The sequence below is a fragment of the Anser anser genome (assembly GCF_964211835.1).
Source record: "Anser anser genome assembly, chromosome: 2".
Lineage (NCBI taxonomy): Eukaryota > Metazoa > Chordata > Aves > Anseriformes > Anatidae > Anser > Anser anser.
The window spans coordinates 35,656,727-35,679,462 of NC_139721.1; the positions used below are offsets into that span (position 1 = coordinate 35,656,727).

Genomic DNA, 22,736 nt, shown 5'->3' on the forward strand with positions numbered 1-22,736 from the left:
GACCCTGGTTAGATCAGTAGCTCAGCAGTCAAGTCACAAGAGGAACGACTTATGTTTGCTCTCCTGTGGTGTCTCCTTAGTGTTGTAATACAGTTGTCTTTGGTGGGCAAAAAGAAGGTTTCTTCTGTCTCACAACTCAGAACAACATTCCATCCCTACCATGCTCCCAAATGAATCCATGAAAATGGTCCATGAATCTACAGAAAACATTTGTTCAGTAATTCTACCCACTTGTTTCAAATCGAGAAGCATTGTCAAGAATTGGCCAATAATTAATCACAAGTAACACGTGAAGCTTGAATACGCAGATTCTGTTCATACAATAAAAGATACATTAGTTGGAGATTGTGTCAAATTCTACAATAGAAGACTTAATCATAAATTAGTCATTAAATTACTGCCATTTTCCAGGAACAGAGATATTTGTGGAACTTTGTAGGTTAAATAACAGTTCTCAATAAGGTCAAATTTATACATTTCTTCTGTTTGTGTAAGTAAAAACACCACTAGAATTCTTTGCTAATTGAACTGAACTTAACATCCACTACAGTGTTTTCACTTGATGATGCCTTAAAACTAGGTTCTATTTGGTTACGTTTTAGTTTTATCTTAGGAAACAAAAGTGCAACCAAAAGTTATAAAGAACAGACACGTGTTTGAGAATTCTAACTTACAACAATGTGACTTTTTTTAACCAGAAATTTGGTAACAAAAATTACTAAAATTAATCTGGCTAACATTTCACCAATATCCCATTAAGTTAGCTAATGTCAGAGCAGTGGTTTGTTTTAACTTTTCTAGATTGACCCCAAGCTTTTGTGCTTTCAGCTAAAAGTGTGAAGGACAAAAACATCTACAAAGCAATGCACATTCATTGCCTAACTAGCTACTGCCTAATCCAAACAGAGTCAAGGGCCACAAGCAAAGGGGAACCAAACTTCTGTAAGCATACGAAGGGCTACCTGCCTCCAAATGTCTATTTTTAGGCATCTTTTTTTTTGGTGGGAAGTAGTCTGGAGCTAGGCATAGAAAGTTACTCAAAGCATGATAATTTCATGGTTAGCTTTTCTGTATTTTACATTAATAGATCATTTGGTTAAATGTAAAGTATGGCCATATACAGCCAGAGCAATGAAATAGTATTGTCACATAAACGCGTTAGCTTTCATTTTGTTCATACATATCTGAGTTTAAATGTTGCAGTATAGGATTTCCCCGTCTTTCAGCTAGTTATCTCTGTAGCTGAAATGTAGGCATACCTGAAGCAATACTCCAGGGAGCAGGAAACAAATGTCCCTCTCTCTTTTGTGATTACTGACTCAGGAGAAAGAGACCTAAGCTGCAAATAAAGTCACATTTTTAGGAAGCGTACTCCCACAGGGCCAAAAGCTTTTGCTAATACTGTATGTGAACAGTACAGCTGCTTGCTGTGTAAATGGTTTTAAATTTTTACTTAAGTTTTCAAGATAAGGATTTCCTCAGAGAAATCTTCCACTGCATAATATTCCAGATAAATTGTTTGTATTTTAATAACTTCTGAAAAGAAAATTTCTTCCCCATTTCTCCCTCAGCTAGACCTACAAATCTCAGAGCTAAACACTGGGCTAGCAAGAAGTCATTCCGTTAAGAATGCCAAATGATAAAGTTACTTGATATGAGCAGTAGAGAAGGGAATCTATTAATATTATTGTGTTATTGGAATGAATAGAGATACAGTAAGGTTGCTTTAATGATCCAGATAATGTATCAAGGGTGTGAAGCTCTTAAAAAGAAGCAACAGAATCTCATATGGCTATAACAACCTTTTTTTTTTTCTTTCTAAATAAATTGGCTTTTGAAAGAAAGACAGCTGTTTATTAGACAAGCTACATGCATTTTCATAAACTGAGATATAATGTTTGTATTTTTTTCATTAAAAAGTACTATTGAGAGTACAATTTCCTTACATCATTGAATTAGTAAATGCATTTAAAAACTAAGACGTAAACATATGGCTAGGAAAAAAATATCTATTTATCATGGCTCATTTTCCATCAAAAAGCTGTAATTAAATAACATCAGCAATGACCCATGAAGTATCTTTCCGAAAAGCATTGTACCTACTCTGTTTCATACAGCTAGAGAGAAGCATTTTTCTACACATCTTATACTGAACTTTTTGTGAAGACTTTGAAGTGCCTGGTGCAGAATTAAAAAAAAAACACACACACACAAAACAAAACAAAAACACCACCTTGATACTCCTGCCAAACAACTAGAGAAGAATTAACTAGAAGAACTCACACAGCTGACTCTCAATTCAATTAGGCACCATGGAGGCAAAGTTTATTCCATAAGCAACTGACAAATGGAAACTGCTTCCTGAAGCCAAAAAGGTCAAACTGAAAATGAGTAAGGCTTCCCACAGCTCAAAGGTGAAAACAAGTTTATCACACTTGCCTTTTGCATGGCCTTCCCAGCTGCTGTTTATTTTCCCCAGCCCCTAAGACCAGCTGCTTGTTTCCTATTAAGCACATCTCAGTTCCTCCTTGGAGTTCTGCTGCCCTGTTACGCTTTGTTGCCAGCTTGTTTGCCATCAGGGTACCAGGTGGCTGCTTCTCCTCTACAATGTCAGCAGTGGTTGCTGGGCTGAGTGCTATTATCAGCCAAGACTGCTTTCCATACACTTTACAGGGAGTAGTGCCAACCACAAATGTTTAAACAAAAATCATGAGATCATGTCAAAATCGTGAGAACTAGAACAACAAAAAAAAAAAAGTAGGGTTTTCTGTATGCTTTAGTATGAGGAAAAAAAAAAGAAAAAAGATATAATCTTCATGTCCACCTTTATTGTCCACCTTTCAGCTTAGAAAGTGTCCCAGAAAAACAATGAGTCCCAAGAAAAGCCAAATTTCAGGAGCTCAAGACTTCACAACATTTACAACTGGACCACTCAAAAGTCATAGAATCATAGAATCATAGAATCATTAAGGTTGGAAAAGACCTCCAAGATCATCTGGTCCAGCCATCACCCTACTATCAATGTCACCCATCCTGTTGCGCTTTGTGACACTTGCACACATTTCACACTTGCCCAGTTATTAATTATTCTGAGCGCTGATGGTATACACTGTATCTGTAATTGAAAAGTTTTTTGTGCTCAGAAGACCAGAAGCAGGATTTATATTGTCTTCAAGCATAAAGCTTGTCTTAAGTTTCAGGACATGTTACAAAAAAAACAAAACAAAACAAAACAACAAAACAACAACAACAAAAAAACACGAACACAAAACAAAAGACATATTCCTAATGAAGCCCCTCTGCCCCTCTGCCTTATGTGGTCATAAGCACTTAATAGCAAGAAATTCTAGAGTTAAGATGCTGCTAAATCCTAATTTCTTTCTCAAAATGTTGTGGGCAATCTCAGTTCCACTGAACTCAATGAGATTTTTTCCCAGGGATTAAATATTTTCATAATTTAAGCTAATAATGGAAGCAAGTGGAAGAAAGAAAGAAAGAAAAGAAAAGAAAAGAAAAGAAAAGAAAAGAAAAGAAAAGAAAAGAAAAGAAAAGAAAAGAAAAGAAAAGAAAAGAAAAGAAAAGAAAAGAAAAGAAAAGAAAAGAAAAGAAAAGAAAAGAAAAGAAAAGAAGAAAAGAAAAGAAAGAAAAGAAAGAAAGAAAGAAAGAGAAAGAAAGAAAATTAAAAAAAAAGGGGGCAAATCTACTTTATACTTTTCATTAGTGTCAAGGTAAAATATTACATGCAGGCCACTAAGGAAGAATATAACCCATGAAAAGGAGATACTATTTCTACAAGAATGTTTAATACAGAAAACTGACAAAATATAACTTATCAGTGATACCATACTCTCCCACATGCAAATGATTCTTCAGGTATATTGGAAATAAAAACAGCATAATAGATTTTCATTACTGATGAGAAATCAATGAAACCTCATCCTTCAATGAACTTCAAGGGAATATTCCCATGTGGTTCCAGTATGTTAAAAATTTTACACAAAGGAAGTCTATGCTATGATGGTACATATAGCAAGTACCCGTGCAGCCCAGCAGTATCTTCCATTTTACTTTTTTATGACTAGGCCAGACCATACACTCTATGTGCTAGCACTGACTGTATGTGAGAGAGGAAAAAAGTTCACGCTATGGAACATTCATGACAGAGAATTCATTTTTATTTGTTAAACAAAGAGATGGTTTGTCATACTCTATTTTTTTTCATAGTTGCAAGCAATTTCATTATATCATTATGTCTAACATACAGGAACCGAGCGTACATAATTGAAGACAAAGGAAACTGAAAACATACTGGACAGAATTAACAGATAAATGAAATCAGTAAATGCAACTGCCACATCCCTTAATTTGATGTCTGTGCAAAAGCATCTAAATTTCCTAGCACACAGCATACACCAGTTAGCTTATTTTAAACAGCAAATTTGTTTCAGTAAGCCATATGGGTAAATAATATTTTATCACATATATGAAAGTCCTTTAAGTGCTTTATTTTTGCATGCATGCTCCACTCGTTATTGATATGTTCCCGTTTTTAACAGAGTCTTTATTTGTTTTAAAGATCAAAGTAGATACACTCCATACAAAGCTATGTGACACAGGCAACACCTGTTTCTGCTCCCCGCACACACACTCTTTCACTCACTCCCTCTTCTGACCTCTCTCTGCAGGTGACTATGAGCGAACAGCTAGTTCTCTGTGAGACCTGAATAGGACATACATATTGGCAGATGTGGGTGAATACTTTCATGTTTGTTAATCTAAAAAAGAGTAAAGCTTACAAAAATATAAGGAGTAGAAAACCTTAGACAAGTTAAAATACATAAAATCTCTACGTAAAGTTTATTTTGGTCAGGCAGAGTTTAGTTTATCAAATGTCAACCCAAAATAACAGGGGTAGAAACTAAACAAAAACATTATAGTAACTTCATACTAAAAGGCAACAGTTACCCTTCTTTCCTAAGGCCACTGTACCACCGTAAATACTCTGATTCAGTGCATTACAGCATCCACATATCAGAGTGGTTCCACGTATGTACTGCTGATACTAGAAAAATAACTTTATTTAAAATTATGTATAAGCTAAAGCATTTTTTCAGGTGTAGTTTTGATCACTGTAATTTTGTTTTAATTAAATTGTTCTTCAACAATCCCACTGATTTCACAAACCTGTGAAATCAAAAAGAAAACACAGAAATTAGGGCTAAAATTTAATGTACACCAAAATATGATAACAGGAAAATCTAATCCCTGTGTTTGCATTTTGTAAAAGTTTTCCATAATGCTGAATTCACAGTTAAATAAACAACGTGGATCAATATTTTGATGAATCTTGATTCTTTTTCATTACTAAAATATTCAGAAGTGAACCAGATCTTCTTAAGTTACATTATTTGTTCCAATTATTCAGTGGTTTGGAGGATTTTGCTGCCACTTCTTTGTAGAAATAATACTCACTGCAAAAAGTGAATAATGTAAAATGCGTTAAACAGAATAGGTGACTGTAATAAGTAAATATAATGAATCAGATAAGCTGAGATAGTAATGTTTTCATTTATGATTGTATTCAGGTTTAAAACCTTCCCCAAAGCAAAATGGAAATTTAGCTTTTACAAATATTTACGCACGCAGATGGAAATAGACTGTTTTGCAAATGTTGCTGACTGTAAAGCACCCCTCTCCTCAAATGTTTGTAAAAATAGAGTAATGACACAACTGTAACTATTACATGGATCCACTTAGAAAACTAGGGTTGTAAATTGGAAATAAATACCCCAACCACATTTAATTACACAGCTGAATGCGTAGAGTAAGTTACCTTAGAAGCCTTCAACTTGTCATCTTTAAACACTGAAGGAAATCAGGCATAGGAACTTCACATTTATTCACTTTTTTTGAATATATAAATATGCAACTTTCCTTTGGGAGATTAAAAACATTTTGCAGGAACAAAGCATTCCCATTATCTCCAGGTAATCAATTAAGTACAATTGGAACAGGATCTTTAAGTTTCATTTTGCCAGGTGATAAGCTTGGATTTTATATTGGATACTGTACTGATATTCAACATAGCAAGGCACATACCATGAAAACTTCTGCATCAAAAGCAAACAAACACACAAAACAAAAACAAAACAAGCAAAAAACAGCAACAAAATGGAAGAAATAAAGCCTGGGAAATCTTAGCAACATTTCTTACCCTTTATTAACTTTATATATATTTTTTCATCACTTATGTTTAATGTTTAACAACTGTTTTCCTTGGAGACACTTCATTTAGCAGAGATACAAGCATTGTCACAGTTTGATCTTTAAGTAACAAATTTGTCTTAAGGGTGGAAAAAGAAAAGCAAATGTATGTAAGCCTGTTTCACTTGCAAATTCTTCTCATGACTGTTATCCGCAAAAACTCCAGAGACTGTGGTCTTCTTAGCTGCAGAAGGAAATGGGATGCTAGCCAGAAAATATATTCCATGCTACCCCATATCCATTATAGAATTCTTGACTGATGAGAAATTAAATTTATTTGGCTGACATGAGATAGAGGAGTCAGGCTGGAGATGCAAGAGATGGACACCCTGAGGGTGAGATGGGATTGCTCAGTCCCCCAGCAAGATAGATCTCTTTCTACCCTCTGAAGTCCCTTTGTTTTTCCTATGTGCTTCAGAGTGCAAATAGCTTAGACTATACTTCCTCACTTTTATATAGCTGGAGTTAGGTGAGATGGGTCACACCCTGACATATAAAAAAGAATGACAATGATTTAGAAGTGGTTGATATAAGCAGCAAGACACTGATTTACTTGAGTAAAATAACTGAAAACACTACAGACATCTTAAAGTTAATGAAATCACAGCAGAAAGAAATGCAGACAGACATTAGAATTGGGGCCTACACTTGTGACACATTTTAGAAACATTAACTGGTGATTTCTCATAGCTTTGCTGTCAGTTATCACATTTCATCATCGCACTTCAAAGATCAGGGAAATGAGACACAGAGAACATAAGCATTCCCCAGATCCTGCTGTAACACTTAGGCTGGTATTACACATTGCCAAACAAGATTTAACCAAAATGAACAGAAGTCACACATCAAGGATCAACCTTCCTCTCTTCTTTCCCCCAGTCTCTACATTCATGGACTTGCTCTCTGACAGCTCAAGAACAGTCAGTTATTATGAGTACATTACAAAATCTTAACCTTTTCCATCACAGAGTTTTTCCTACTTGAATTTGAAATCCTTCCTCTTCATGATAAAAGAGCAAACTATACAGTTTTGGCTTAGAATGAATCTCCGCCTTGTAAAACACATTTACAGCAATAAGATAATAAGGAGTGTTAATATTTTTTAGAGCAGAAGAATACTTGGATAAAAAAAAAACACACACACACACAAAACACAAAAAACACACTTTCATAGATCTTTCACCCCCTGGTCATTTTTGCACCCTGGGATTACAGTCAATCATCCTACTTTTATTCTGTTTTCTGCAGCAATCTGACCCCATCTGCTGAATCCATCAGTCAGCTGTGGAGACAAGAGCCTTTCAAGGCCTTATTTAATGCAAAAGGATGTACTCCCTGCTTGCTGTTCCCTGGGTGTTGCACTTCATGGGGTCATTTTCATTCAAGAAAACTGAGTGAAAAGTAGGTGTAGAACATGTCCAATATGTTTTGGTAATACTTCAGGGCTACTTTGTGCTCTTTCTTTACTGCTGTAAATGACTACACAAGGCACTGGTGAAAGAGGAATGGGGTCTACATCTCTGAACAATAGCTGTGACAATTAAACGGAATAAAAAGTACACACTGGTTTGCAGCAAGATCTTCTCGGCTTGTAGTGAAAGCACTCAGCCAGTATGGCAAATAAAGGAATCCAGAAAGGCATAAAAATATGAGATCATCAGCACAATTCCTAGCTCTTTCCAATACTCCAATACTTGAAGGACAACAAATGGCCAGCTCCTTCCAGCTGGAAAGTCTGCAGAGTAGTCCTCAAGTCGAACAGTTCATTGATACGACCTTCTAGGCCAGATGCAGTTCCACAGGATGACTTTGTACCTCACAGTTTTCATAGGGTTATAACCATTTGAGTCTTCACTAGAACCCTGGGGGTATTTTTGTGAGCATTTTTTTGGTTGAAATGTCAGCTGAAGCAGTTTCAGCTCACCACTGTCAGACTCTCAGATATTCTCCATAGCTCCTCCTGATTCACGCAGCTCATATGTCAGGGCAGCCACAGGGCTGAGCCACAACACAGGACTGAATTATCTGAGTAAAGATATTCTATTTTTGCTAATTGATATTTCAACCAAATCAGTTCTTTGTTCATCACATTCCTTCACTAAGAGCTATGTTTAAGTTACCTTCACTCAACAAAACAAGTGTTTTGGAAAAGCAAAGTCTAAAAGTCTATCAACCTGATATAGTCAAAACCAAATAAAGTGACTTAATTAAAGTTCCTTCATCAACGTGCAGCAAATTAGACTGCACTCCCATTAAAAGGTTACATTTCTTTGCAATAACGGCTAGCCTTATTAACTGTCTGCCAGTGATTACTCAGCAAAACCAACAATTTATTTTATTCTCCAAAATTGTTTCACTAATGTTAGAGAACAGCTTTACTTTCCTAGAAATTATTATTTTGATTTTGACCTTTTAGACTAATCTTCTAACAGGATGATATTAAACAGCCTGTGTTTCAAGACATACACCACTTTATGATTCAAATACAAGTTCTTATGTCAATATATGTAGCTGCTATATCAATACACATCTAAAGAGGTATTTTTATTGTAATGTATGTAAATTAATATTTGTCTGTATTAGTATTTTGGAACACAATTTTAATAAAGTTCAGTACAGATTTGGAGTGATGAGCAGGAATAATTATCTATTAAATTTACCTATACGTCTATCCAAAGTTGTTTATACAAGACATAGAACTCTGTGGAATGCAAAAATTTGGACAATTTATTTCCTAAAAGCTCAGAATACCACTTGACAATGTTTTTTAATTAAAACAAAAATAAAACAAAACAAAAATAAAAAGCAAAGTATTTATAGCACTATATGATATACATTTTCATTTAATACTGAACATTCACATAATTAGAATTTTCAAAGTACAAATTATGTTCATGGTATTTACATACTTGTATGACTGCAGAGCGAAATAAAGTCTTAATAGCATTTCATTAATTATTTATTTAATAATCATTTAATAATCATTTCATTAATTAATTATTATGGTCAATATTAATCCAAACTCTTACATTTCCTGGTTTTATATTTTTGAATCACTAAGGACAGCCCTTACTTCATTCAGCCCTTACTTCAAAGGCTAAATGATGATAATAAAAACAACTCAGGGAATCTTTGTTGTTTAAAATCATTAGAAAAAAAAAAAAGAATAAAATCAGAAAAATGTGTGTACATGTAAATGCAGTTATGCACATTTTCAAGTGTTTGTAAGAAAACATACTTTTAATCTGTAAAGAATAAGGTTTTTTTTGTTTGTTTGTAATAGTGTGATGTTCACCAGCTACTGTTGGGAGGACTGAGAAATACCTTGAATGTGTGAAAACTCAAATATAAGGCAGCTTTTGAAGAAATTAAAGCAGCACAAATGTACACGCATGATCATTAACTCCTGCTCACCTTTATCAATGCCTAACATGCAGTGTCCAGGAAGGTAACCAAAATTGCACATCTAGACTGTTCTCCATGAGAATTAATAAGTCTATTCACAGGCACTAAGAAAAAAAAAAATCCTGCTGTGATCATCTAGTTTGATCACTCACATACCTGCACACTGCCTACAGAATTTCCAGCTAGACTAACGTCTATCATTTAGAAAGCCCCATCGCCACACTTTGATGACTCCAACTTCATTGCCTCCCTTAACTTTTGGTTACAATGCTTAGGACTTCTGGCTGCTAAGACACAGTATTAATTTCCTCCATCACAGTTTCAAGAGTTGAGTCTTTCTTATTTAAATATCTATTTACAGATATTATCTCCTAGGTTCCTAGTTGAATGCCTTTAGGTGAGGCAAACTCCTAATAGGTTTTCCCAAACCCTGAGTCATTTTTTATCACCTTCTGTAATCTCTCAAGTAATTCCAATCTTTAATGCAATCCAAACTGCAGATTTTAGGTGATACTATTTTGAATAATTGCTTTGTTACTTAACTTTTTAGACATTCAAGGAATGGTCTACCCTTTTTTGCTACAGCATTATGCTGAGAGCACACACTCAGATGATCATCTGTGATCATCCTAAATCCATTAGGTCACTGCTTTCCAGGACAAAGCTTCATTATTCTGCAGCAGAGACAGATATATTTCTCTGGTGCCAGATATATTTCATTTGGTTCAAATATATTTCATCTGGTTATAATAAAGTGCATTTTACTGGAATGTGGCCATTATATCAGGGGATTCATATCATTTAATAACTTCAACTTCTCCTTCCCACTGGTTATTTAAACCTATCAGGCACTAATGAGCCCCATTCATCTATGTCTTCCCATTAGAAACTCTATTTTTTGATTCCTCGGTAAGCCAGCTTTTAATTTACCTAATGTGTGTCCTGATAATTCTCTATGTCTTTTTTAAAAATTACAGTGTTTTTCTTATAACATTAAATGTATTTGGGAATCTAAGTTTACCATAATAATACAAGTTGCATAAAAATATATAGTTAAGTTTGGAAGCTGTTCTGAAAAAACAGCTTTTTGCACTGAAATAAAAGATTTTTTTTTCTCACTAGAATGGAAAATTTCTCCTTCCCCTCAAATGTTTAGTTCAATGGGAACTTTTCCAAGATTAAACCAAATATTTGATAGTAGAAACAAAGTGACATGAACTAAGGCCATAACAGCACATTCAATTGAATTAGGAACCTTGAGTCTGATTCCAACTGTCCCAAGCTGCATTTGAACTCTCCCCTAACTTTTCAAGAGTGATGTAACTACTGGTTGAAATATTGTCAATCTTTACTTTGTTTCACTATCTATAAATAACTGAATACAAGTAGAAAAAGTTCCAGGCTAGAAAATTGTTTTCTCTCTCATTTTCAGATTCCAAAAGCTGTTACATGAAATGGTTAAGCTTCAGCTATAGGTGTTGCAAGACATCCAGCCATCCAACAGGCCTGGAGAAATTCTATTTAAAGGAAATCAATCCTGACTGGTATTCCACTTCCGAAGCAGACCTGGAACTGTCTAGAAAAATTTGGAAAATGACTCATACACCAAGCACATAAAAGCATCATGGCACTCCATAGGAAGGCTATATGGGATGGGGAGATAAAACATGCTGACATTCTTAAATTCTAGTTTATATTACCACCTTTGAGATATTTGGTGAAAGAAATATACCAGTAAGCTTCTTCTAAAGAATGTGGAATCTCAAATTAAAGTTTCCCAGAAGTTGAACACAGATTCACTTCCGGGACAAGAAAAAGGTTCTTTGCAGTGAATTTACTAACCACTGGGAAATGTCTCCAACTATATATATTTTGTTCTTATTAACCAGGCATGTAATTAACTAATACATTTGTTATGTCATATATCTAGTCTACTTGTTTGAGAAAAAGTCCTAGCCTCACCCTATCCACTGAAAATTTCCAGTGCTTCAATACTGCTTCAGAGCAGAATAAAAACACAAACAGCAGAATTTGACTGACAGGAATGTGTTTGTGTTAATATCATAAAGGTGTCACTCTTTCTCATACTGAGTGGTACCTGGCTCTAGTAAGAGGAAACTTTCACATCAGTCAGATTCCAGCAGCAAACTTCTCCTTTTTATCAACTCTGATCAAGCAGTTTTCCAAGTCTTGGGACCACCTATTTTCATAACTTATTAAGAAAAATAACCATTCAGCTGTGTGAATTTGCTCAGCAGAAGGAATTTTACCCAGAGTCAATAATTGTAAAGGTTGTAATTTTACTGGAACATGGTCTGAATTTCATGATTCTACAAAAAAACTTTTATTTTTGGGTCTTTTTCTTAGGCAGACATTTGTGCAGAATGGGAAAATGAATGTTTTACTCAATACTTGTTGAAGTCATCAGTAGAATGTCTTTGACTTCAGTGTTTCAAGACTAGTATGAGAATGAATGGGGTGGAAATAACAGTTTTTTCCCAACAATCAGCTTTTACTTGTTAGCAGTTGACTTTCCACTGCAAAACCTTAGTAAAAAGTTTGCAGATGTATTGCTAAATGTTTAATTTCTTGTCACAGATCAGTAGGTGAGATTACAAGACTTGTATCCAGTCAGCTGAGCTAGAAATGAGTATCTAGTGCTCCTGTTGGAAAGCAGAAATTAGGGTGAATTGATAGTAGCCAAACCACTTACCATGCCAATGACTACACAACTGACATGCCTTAACAACACCAGGTCAAGAAATGTGTGTATACACCCATGCACACGCACCCAAAAATATGTATATATTTAATATGGATTGACCCAGTAGCAAGTTCCCTAAGAGCCTAAATTATTTACCTATTGTGCACATCTGCCAAATGGACTGACTGTCGGTGTAGGGATCCTCTGTGCCCAGGGCTCTTGGGCCTGGGAAAATCTGCTTTGAGGGTTACTTCTTGACTTAGGCACTCAAGAAAGCAGATTCAGGCCCTTGGGCAGCAAGTCCTTTCCAGGACTACAGATGGTAGGTCAAATTACAGCAAAAGACTGCCTTTGTCCTTTCAAGGTTCTTGGAAGCTGGTGATGCATTAGAATTTCTCAACCAGCAATATTTCTAGGGCCTGTTCCCAAGGGAAAATTCAAGCTGACTCTTGCCAGTCCCTTGAAACTTCACATAAAAGCTGTCTGAGAAATGCTCTGGTGATTGTAGATGCAGCTCTTCTGTTTCCTTGCATCAGTACCCCGTAAAGAAGAAAACTGATGAGAGTTCTTTGGCAAAAGTAAACTGAAGCATTGTGAAAGTGGTAAATATTTTCTCCAGATCCCTTCTCTTTCCAAGAATGATCTTTATGCATCCTCTGAAAACTCTCTGCAGAGAATCAGCACACAAGCAAACTACTAAAGGTAACAATGGGGAAGTGTCCAGAGCGACATCTAAGGAAGAAAACATGAGTCCCTTTCTACAGGTTTTTTTAATCATACTAAAATCACAGAACAGCCACAAATCCTTGATTTTGGATTGTATTGCCTTGATATTTTTGACTCCTCTTTGCTCAGTGTGTACAGAATATCAAAGAATAACACATCTAGCAAGCAGAAGAGATTTACTTATTAAATAACAGAAGTACTTAAAGTGTGTGTTGGTTCCTATTTTTTAATCACAACATTTATATTACAAGGACAAAAAATATACTCCCTCTCTCTTTCTGAGATAAGTCTGCAAACATAATTAAGCACATAAAGATGAAGAAGGAGAGGGTATGATAAAAAAAAAAAGGCAATATTTCTTACAATGTTTTTCATTCCTTCTTTAATATAAATCTTTTTAGCTGTAATCATTCATATTGTTTTATATGAGTACCTATTTGATTTCAAATTTTCTTATAATTCATAGGAAACTTTAAGAATGATTGACTTCCAGTTATCTTTGGATCTTACTGACAAGGATAATTTTTAAGATGCTGTCAGAGAGCCTAAAGAATTTAGAAAGTAAAGTCTGATTTTTAGGAATTGAGACCCTAGAACTCATTTCCATAAGACAAGGTGTATGCTGCTGTATCTGTTTTGCAAATGATGCTTATCAGGAGATTTTGAGATGCCAAACTGACCCAAATCTTTTCAATTATCATTCATTGGCTTTGAAAGTAGCCTCTTTAAACACCTGAATATGAGTTCATTTGAAAGTGGTACTCTTCAACCCCCCCCCCCCCCCAAGTTTTTCATTCTTTTCCTTGTGGAACACTAACCACAAGGTATTAATTTAAAAGAACCCAAGGTGACTCACATATCTTCTCTTTTTGCATTGTTTTTCCACTACCAAAAACTAGCTTTACACCTGGCTGCTATTATCTCAAAGTAGTCAAAGAATGTGGTAAATATTATCCACATGTAATTTATTAAAAGCTGAGTCAAAGAACAGGTGTTGCTATTGTAAAGATTAATTTCGTAGCTCTTCTGCTAAGACTCATAAATTATGAACTCCTGGGCCCCTCAACACTAAATCACATGCACCCAACATCCACACAGATTTATTAACTTGAGAGTGAAAAAATGATGCACAATCTTGCCAGCTGCTCTGCCTGCAAGCACTGGCATCAGCAAGTATGCCAAGCCTCTCCGTGACACCCCACTTTACAACTGGGAACTGCCAGGTTCTCTTTGCCAGCATTGGCAGTTCTGCACTTTCTGCTTGCCTATGTCACTAGCATACCCCCTCACATAGGCAAGATAGTATTGTTATTGTCAATAACATTAGTCATATTAGATTTCAGATACATAAATTATTGCTCTGATAAACATTCTTGTTCTACTACTTTAGTTATGTTAGTAGGAAGACCGACCAACTAGAAATGATGCAGCAGTTAACTATGCAGACATACAGTCTCAAAGGAGTAGATTACCACTGCAGATCTCTCTTTGCTAAAGAAACTATAGTTTACAGTTACCTTATTTCCTTCTTTGTTCTTGGTGCCCTCAGATCCAGAAAAAAACAAACGTTATTACTCAGGCAAGTATAATCTCTACTGATCTGGAGACAGGACTGATACTTTTTAATACTATAACCTATAATTTGCTATTCTCTCACACTGGGCAATAGCATCAATCTCCCAGAATTCTTGGAATCTTATAGCACAGGATCTTGGATGCTCAGAAATCTCCCCACCCACACAATTCAGGTACAGCAGCTTCAAATAAACACTTGCTGCACATCTGATGTGTCCTGAAGCATCAGTCTCCCTGTCACATACTTAGAACCAGTCCATGTGTGTGCAGACAGTCCTGTAAATGTTGGTGGGATTGTAAATTCATTAGAGAAAAATACAGGGGAAAATTCATGTCCAAAGATAGGGCAGGTACCAGACAGGCTCTCCCTTTGGCCACTTATATTGACCTTCAGCCCTAGTGGTAGGTTCAGATTTAAGCAAAACCAGAGTAATCAGCTTTGGACTAAAATCAGCTGAATACATAAAACTTCATTTTAACACTAGTGTTAAAAAAATAGCTCATGTTCTTCAGTATCTCAGTATTTAAACTGAAACTTCATAGTCAAACCTTGGGCTATTTATGGATATGTGAAACTGCTATACGAATAGAAAAATCTTCTTAAAGTGGCATCATTTAAAAATATGTCCTGTTTATCTGGCCTGATTATCATTAACTATGAATCCCATACACAACTGTTTGATTCCATGATGAGACTGGCTTTTTCTTATTTTAACTATGCATGTTTAAGGAATTTTTAGTCACATGTATTAAGTTTTCTAAATATGCTGATTAAATCACCTGTTCTTTTTAAGTATATCATCTTAAATATGTATGGAAATTGTATGTTCACCCTTTCAGATCAGAAAACAACTGCAAAGTAAAAAGAAAATGTGAAAAACATTTAACATTTCCAGCAAGATTATTTTCAGGTACCTTGTAGCCAGATACAAGTTGCTACAGTTTGAAAGTATTGTGATTTATAGTGTGCTACTTGTTGTTACCTGTTCTGTCAGTTAGGTTATGATCCTGCTGACCTTTACTTTCATGATCAGACAACTGCTTCAAAGAGTGTAGGAAATTAAGGATTACTTGTGTGATTAAGAACATTTTTTTCATACAGAGGAATTCAGAAGAATGAAGGCAAACTAGAAATAATGAGGAAGAAGGTTCTACCTTTTAGAACTGCTGTTTCTTTTTTGTTGTTGTTTTGTTTTGTTTTTTGCTTTTTTTCCTGGTCAATACAGATTTACTACACAAAGCATCTATTTCAACTTCATGCTATTTCTCTGGAACAACTACTTTAACACATCAGTACAAATTGTTTCACTTAGCTAGGTAAACTGGTCTGTGATCATTTTGTCAATGCTCAGTGACTGTAGGAAAGCTTATGGAAATCAATCATATAAAGCTCAGCCGTTAAACAAATGAGTAATTGCTACTTATGAGAAAATCTCTGAACAAGCATGACTTCTTTGCAGGACTTGGTGATATGTAAAAGTGAAGTTAAAAGTTTGATTTTTTTTTTTTGGACATATTATCATCACCTAACAAGTATACTTACATTTGTCTTGGTCAGCTTCCACTCCTTCACTTTCTGTGTCACTCGGCAATATCCAAGGCTGATGAGTAAGCTGAAGCTGTTGTAAGAATTCATCCTGCCACAAACAGATCTATTTTAGATAAAGTGACACAGAATGGTACTAATAAATGACGATTGTAGCAAACACTCTAGTTTGAATTAACCGGAGAGGAAAAGGCCTTCAATAAAAAAAAAAAAAAAAAGAAAAGAAAAAAGAAAGAAAAAAAGATTCTTTCTGTGAAATAAAAGCAGAATGTAGAGATTATATAAGCTCCCTAGATTTATTATTATTTTTTTTATTATTTTTAATTGAATTCCTGTTTATTTGTCTGTTTATTCTGGAAAACAATAAATCTTTATTTATGAATCTACTATGGCCACAGATATATATATATATAAATTGTCATCTTAGAAATACAGTGACACAGAACAAAATCTTAATGCAGATATTCTATCTGGCCCTGCAGTTTTTGGACCGTGCTTAGACATGTCATGAATCATTTGCTTAAGCAAGACTTCAATTTGTCAGAACTTTCCCTGTTTTCAATCCCATAAGAACGAGGACCTGCAACCTGATATAGAACCTATAGTTTTATTCGAGAAAGCCTAGGAAGGAAAAATGCTATGGACACTTTTGTCTCCAAGATACCATAAAACTCTAAGCATCAAAATATAAATGTTATACATGGTTAATAATCCATATCCAGCTGAATACATGCTATTTAAAAATGTCTTACAATCACCTCCTTTTTACATGATGTATATATGTATGTATATAAAAATATTTTTTCCATAGACACATATTCATGTAAGCATGTAGACACATGTAAAATAATATGACAGATTCCTTTGCAATATTAAAGGTAAGAGATGAGAGTGGAACGCATTGTTTCATTTCAACAGTAGTTCAAACATGCAAGTTGAGTCTCCAAAAGTTAACTCTAACATCAGCCAGATATCATAAAATTACTGGCCAGATTCTCATAAGCACCTTATGGAAAAGGGGGCTACCAGCCCTGTCTCGTTTTATATCAGCTGAAAATCAGAACCTACATATTCAAAGTATTCAAGAATCTATGTATTCATAGTATTGCACAGTGCCCAGCATTACTTTTATTGCTAGGTCATCTGGTTTAAAAATATAAACTAGGCTTGTTTTACTCAGTTCTTGGAAACTGAAGACTGTTCAATTGAGATCTATCCTAGTGTAAGCAAATTGTTAACTCTGTTAGTAACCTGTTAAAAATTTCTAAAAAACTGCCGCAATGAGCCAACAGGAAGCTCAGGCAGCAGACCCAGGCCTTACACACGTATTGCCATTTTTAACTGTTCTCTATTCAAGAAAAGTAGAAGTTTGCTGACTGCAGCACTGAAATGGGGAAAGGTTTTGGTTCATGTAGTAGGATTCTTGCAGATGGAGCAAGTGGCTCTTGCACTAGTCAGCATGCTGAATCTTCCAAAAATAGACTGAAGAACTGAGCCAGGCAGCAGAAGAGAATGGAAGTACCTGACCAAAAAGAGAGTCCTTATGACATTGAATTGTGCTCTATACTCCAGTGACTAGGAGGAGGCCTTGTGTTAACCAGTGCTGTATTCAAATCAGCTGAAATTTCCCAGTATTAACAATGACAGACCAATAAATATTACTGAACACCACTTTAAACTGTCTGGATGAAAAAAGTGATTGTAAAATTCCAAGCGCTGAGAAAACGAGATGGCAAACAAGGGAGGCAGTAGTATTTTCATCTCTACAACTATTGATAACTATCACAGCATTGTGTCACTTTAATGGAATCCATCCTAAGGAGATAAGCAGGATTCAACATTCCTTTGTCAATTTATACAAAACACCAAAGGATACAGTAAATGCATAAAAGTATCTCTACAAAAGGATTTGAAGCCCTGATTTATTAGTTTTATAGAGATAATAAAACTATTTCTCTAGGTAGCATTTTTTGCTATAATTCAATTCAGCCTTGAACAGAGCTGATAATGGAACACACCTGTTAAAACGTTGTAATATTATGTGTGCCAAGAGGCAGAAACTTGTCCACAAAATCTCAGAACATTTTAAGTCTTAAGCATTAAATTAAAATTCTTCACAGCTGATATGTTAAGTACTTGCCAAATTATTTAAGATTTGCGTTATAACAAGATTAAATCATCCTGAGCTATAGCATGAACTTTATCAAAACTTATAAAGAACTCTGAATTGTACTTTGAATGCTTTTGTATTTTAGACTTCTTATCTTTGAAACACATTACAGACTAGGAAGCATAGATAAGGCATTGAGAGATATGTTAGAAGTCCTGATAACCGAAAAAGTGACAGCATGCACCTTGTAAGTCCACTCATAGCCTGTATTTTTTAATTCAAGCCCCTTATAATAAAACACGTTGCTGGTACTCAGTAACTGCTTCCTTTTCAACTGACATATTCTCATCAAATATGTATCAGTTTTGTACTGGTAAATTCCATTAATACCACATGAGAGTAAGGAAGCAGATTTTTTTTCAAAATATTACCACAGCATCTTGTATAGGGTTGGTAATATAGCCACAGTGCATTCACATCTAATGGAAATTTCCTGTTAACACCGTAAGTGTAAGAAAAATAAAGGCAATTTCTCTTCTTTTATTTTACTGTTTTTATACAGGAAGGGGATACACAACCTCCAATGAAAGTTGCAAAATAATTTACAGTCTCAGCTTTTAGTTTTATACATTTTTAATCTGCAAAAGTACAAAGAAAAAACTTTTTTGTTCTTCACATAGCTTCCATTGACTTTCCAAATTTGTCTCCATGGTCAAAGAGAAATCACATGGGCAGAAATAGAGGGACACCTCTAACATGGCAAAAGACATTACTGAACAGAGATACTTTCTGGGTATGATCCGTCCTTACCCACTTGTATTTTCCTAAGTGAGCAGGAACTTGAATGGACAAAGACAGCTAAAAGAGCTCCCAAAGTTTCCAGTGTAACATTCCAAACATGAGGTTGGCAGCAGTAGATTGGCCAGATCTCCACCAGTCAGTTTCTGAGACCTGAGGGCTCTACAGCTTGACAGATGAAGCTCACCAGTATGAACACGTCATACTAGCCATTTTCCCCCTTGGAATCAGAGCTGGTCCCAAGAGAAGTTTCCATTAAGTCAAAGGTCTTGTGCATGTCAGGAAGGGACTAATAAAGTTTGAGCTGGGGGACTAGCAGCCAATACTACTGTGCCCAGTGATAAAGAAGAAAGAAAAAAGTTTGTCGCTTCTAGTAGGGATCATAACAGTGGATACGATTCTGCACAGGAATGCTGAGATTTAATGCCAGCTTTACAGTGGGCTTACTGGATGAGACTGGACATGCTATTCTATCTCTAGAACAGGGTAATGATATTGCTCTTTTCTTAAAGTACTTGAGACAAACATATGTACACATATTAAAATAATGTATAACAAGACTATTATTATAAGAGGTATCAGCAAAGTTTGGGATTTCAGAAACAGAAGTAAAAAATCACAGCAAATGAAATGGGTTTTCAATATTATTATTACTAAACCACAAAAAGGTTGTGGAAGTAAGCATTTTTAATTGCTTGTCTTGTTACAGGAAGTATCAGAGGGGACTGAGAGAGTTGCTGTCCCTTGGTAGAGATACAGTGCTCATCACATAGCACTTGCAGGATCCTGTACAACAACAATCCAAGTTGGCATCACATGACTATATGTCAGTGAAGTCCAAAAAACTGATGTGTTTAGTGGGAAACAATGAAACCCTTCATTTCTTCTAAACATTCTTAGTTAAAAAAGTGAACTTCAATACTCATTTTCTGGTACGTGAGAAAATTTCAACACACAAACACACCCATCCCTCCAAACAGTGGATGAATGATTTTGTCAAAAAATATTTCTGTTACAATTACATATTTTTTTCATGGAAAATTTCTGGTTTGAAAATATATTGACTGTAGTCACCTTTGGTCATTTTTAAATTGGATATCCAATTCTGGATGAAGAACTAGCTCAAGTGATGAGATTAATGCACTGCCATTCAAAAACAAAAATGAGGATTTTTTTTTCCACCGCTAAATATATAGGTCAATATAGAAGGATTGGCATTTCCTGAGAAAAAATCACCTTAGTGAGGCATGTATCTGAGATAGACAGCAAGGTTATTCTTTCACAGGTGCTTTTATTTCCACTGCCTACACAGTAAAGTTATCTTTAAGGCAGCTAAGGTTAGCAGAGGAGAACCCACTCAAAATTTACAAGGTACTTTAACTTCGTTTTTCTTCTTTTTTTTTTTTTTATACAAAGACTAATCATGTAAAAGCCATTAATATAAGACAGGAAGTTCTTGTGCTCTGAATTAGTCTAGCTAACAAGCACAATAGTGATAGTGATTCAGCAATGTTGGACATTTTCTCATTGAAGTTCAGCTTTATGTTTCAGAAAATCTGTCCATTCAGAGATGCCTAACTAATCATTCCAGTGTGTAAAAAAAGAAACAAACAAACAAAAAAGCAGACCAAGGAAATATTATGCATTGTCAGTGCAGCAGGAGGTTAGGAGGATAAAATACCTTGGAAGCATAAAGATAAGATAAAAAGATAAAGTTGTGTTTAATGGTCCAGACATATTCACCTCAGAAACTGTAAGGCTAATAAAACTGCTGTGCATTCAGCAGGCAAGACCCTACAGATCTCATGGAAAATTTGGGGGCATGAGTGTTTTAGTAAGATTTCCGCAATAATCCTGACATTCTCTCATCAGTACTTCTCAAAGCTGAGCAGTATTTTCTTGCTACTTTTCTCATCATTATGTTTCAAGGTTTTTTTCAAAGCAGTAAGTTACATTAAGTATATTGATATTACTTCAACATAAAACACAATCTCGTCTTCATGTTATAGTAGCTCTTAACCATAGCAAAAACATTAAATTGAAAATCTTACTTCTGATAAACTGCTTCTCTGAGTTGTGACAGTTCCAACAACATCTCCACTCATTTGCACAGAGAGCCCTGAAGCAGCGCTGAGGGTCCTCCCCATTTGGCTCTTAGACGTCAAAGATCGGCTTCTGTGCATATTGATGACACCTTCTTTATTTCCTTGATTGCTAGGGGTAAGAGGCCGTGACAGCAAGCTGTTTGGGGTCACAGGTCTGCTTCCTGGTGTTGATGGAGTCGATGGCCTGTTGGTTTGTGCACCAGGTGTTGGAGGCCTGCTGTTTGCAAGACTCGAGACCTGTGCTCGGCTGTTAGTGGGCAGCGGTGGTGATTTGTTTCCTTGGAGTTGCACATTTTTCCCCATTTGAGGCGGAACCTGAGGCCTTGGATTTTGGCCTTGTGTAGCTTGAAGATTGCCTTGATGGTCAGATGTAACTGAACTGTGGTGTTGGATACTAGGGCTTCTTGAGAGCCTTGCTTCTTCCCATAGTGCTAGGTCCTTTTCAATATCTGTGCACACATACAAACAAACACACAAAAAATCCTCACTTCTGTTTCTCTCAGGTTTAAAATTCTTATTGATTTTCTCCACTATAAGTGACAACTTTAAGTTGTGCAGAGAAAATCTATTCACCCATAAGATATAAGGCATCAGAATTAACAGTTTGACGATCATGTCCTCAGAAGTTATTTACAGTTGATTTACTGCACACACATCTATCCCACAGAAATACAATATTGCCACTTCATTGAATCATCTAGCTATAAATGTCACTACAACCTACAAAAACCTCTCTCATCTCATCAAAGTTCTCTCTCTGTGGCTTTTGCAATTTCTCATCAGGCTAAAATGGAGCTATGAACTAAACTCACAGTCCTTAGCCACACTGTAGGGCAATCCAAAACTGGTTCAAGATGAGACTTTTGATTCTGGTGTCACTGTCTATTGCCCAAACAAAACTCTGGGGCTCTTCACCTCGAGTACATCTAGATCTGTGATCCTGCCTGGATCTGAATTTTGTACTGTGGTCTGTCTTCACTGCCACAGCAGGTGAAGGGGTCCCCAAGGTCTAGAATTCAAGAGAGAAAGCTGACTCCCATTTGGTGTTCCAGTCCCTACCCTGCACAGGAGGACTATAAGGAACAAGATCCTATTTAAAAATGGAACAGTTCAGGTGTAGTGAGGAAAGTATCTTCTGAATTCACATAATTCATATAAATGCTGCTAATGATTTAAATCCAACAAAGTTAGGTGAGGGTAAGTTAGAATTTAGGTTAGAATAGCTACTAAAGTGAAAATTCTTTGCAAGTAAAAATGTCAAGAAGCTTAAGGAGCAGTTCATTTAATCTCACACAATTGTTCTGAATTTTCACTCTCACTGACATGTACTCTACTGTAATTTGATTCTGATGGTGACAGTCGCTTACCTTTAGAAAAGAAATGCTATTTTCCTTCAAACTGTACAAGCCAGAAGCTGTAAATCAGCATGGCTGCACTGACTTAATCACCTATTAAGTGAACATATATAAAATGTGGATTTCATTTTTATTTGCGCCTTAAAGT

At 35.6% G+C, this 22,736-nt stretch overlaps 1 protein-coding gene across 8 annotated transcripts in view; it reads right to left on the minus strand.

Moving 5' to 3' along the window:
- Positions 1–22,736, minus strand: part of LOC310895626 (uncharacterized protein C8orf34 homolog) — a 237,785-nt gene that overhangs the window by 63,153 nt on the left and 151,896 nt on the right. For 4 of the 8 annotated variants that reach the window (XM_083827128.1, XM_083827124.1, XM_083827129.1 and 1 more), the window contains 3 exons: positions 21,180–21,682; positions 16,218–16,311; positions 4,154–5,471 (listed from right to left, as the gene is read on the minus strand). In XM_083827128.1, the coding sequence (XP_083683254.1) occupies positions 5,422–5,471; positions 16,218–16,311; positions 21,180–21,682 (647 nt within the window). In that variant the 3' untranslated portion in view covers positions 4,154–5,421. The other 4 variants (XM_083827125.1, XM_083827126.1, XM_083827127.1 and 1 more) reach the window with 4 other exon arrangements.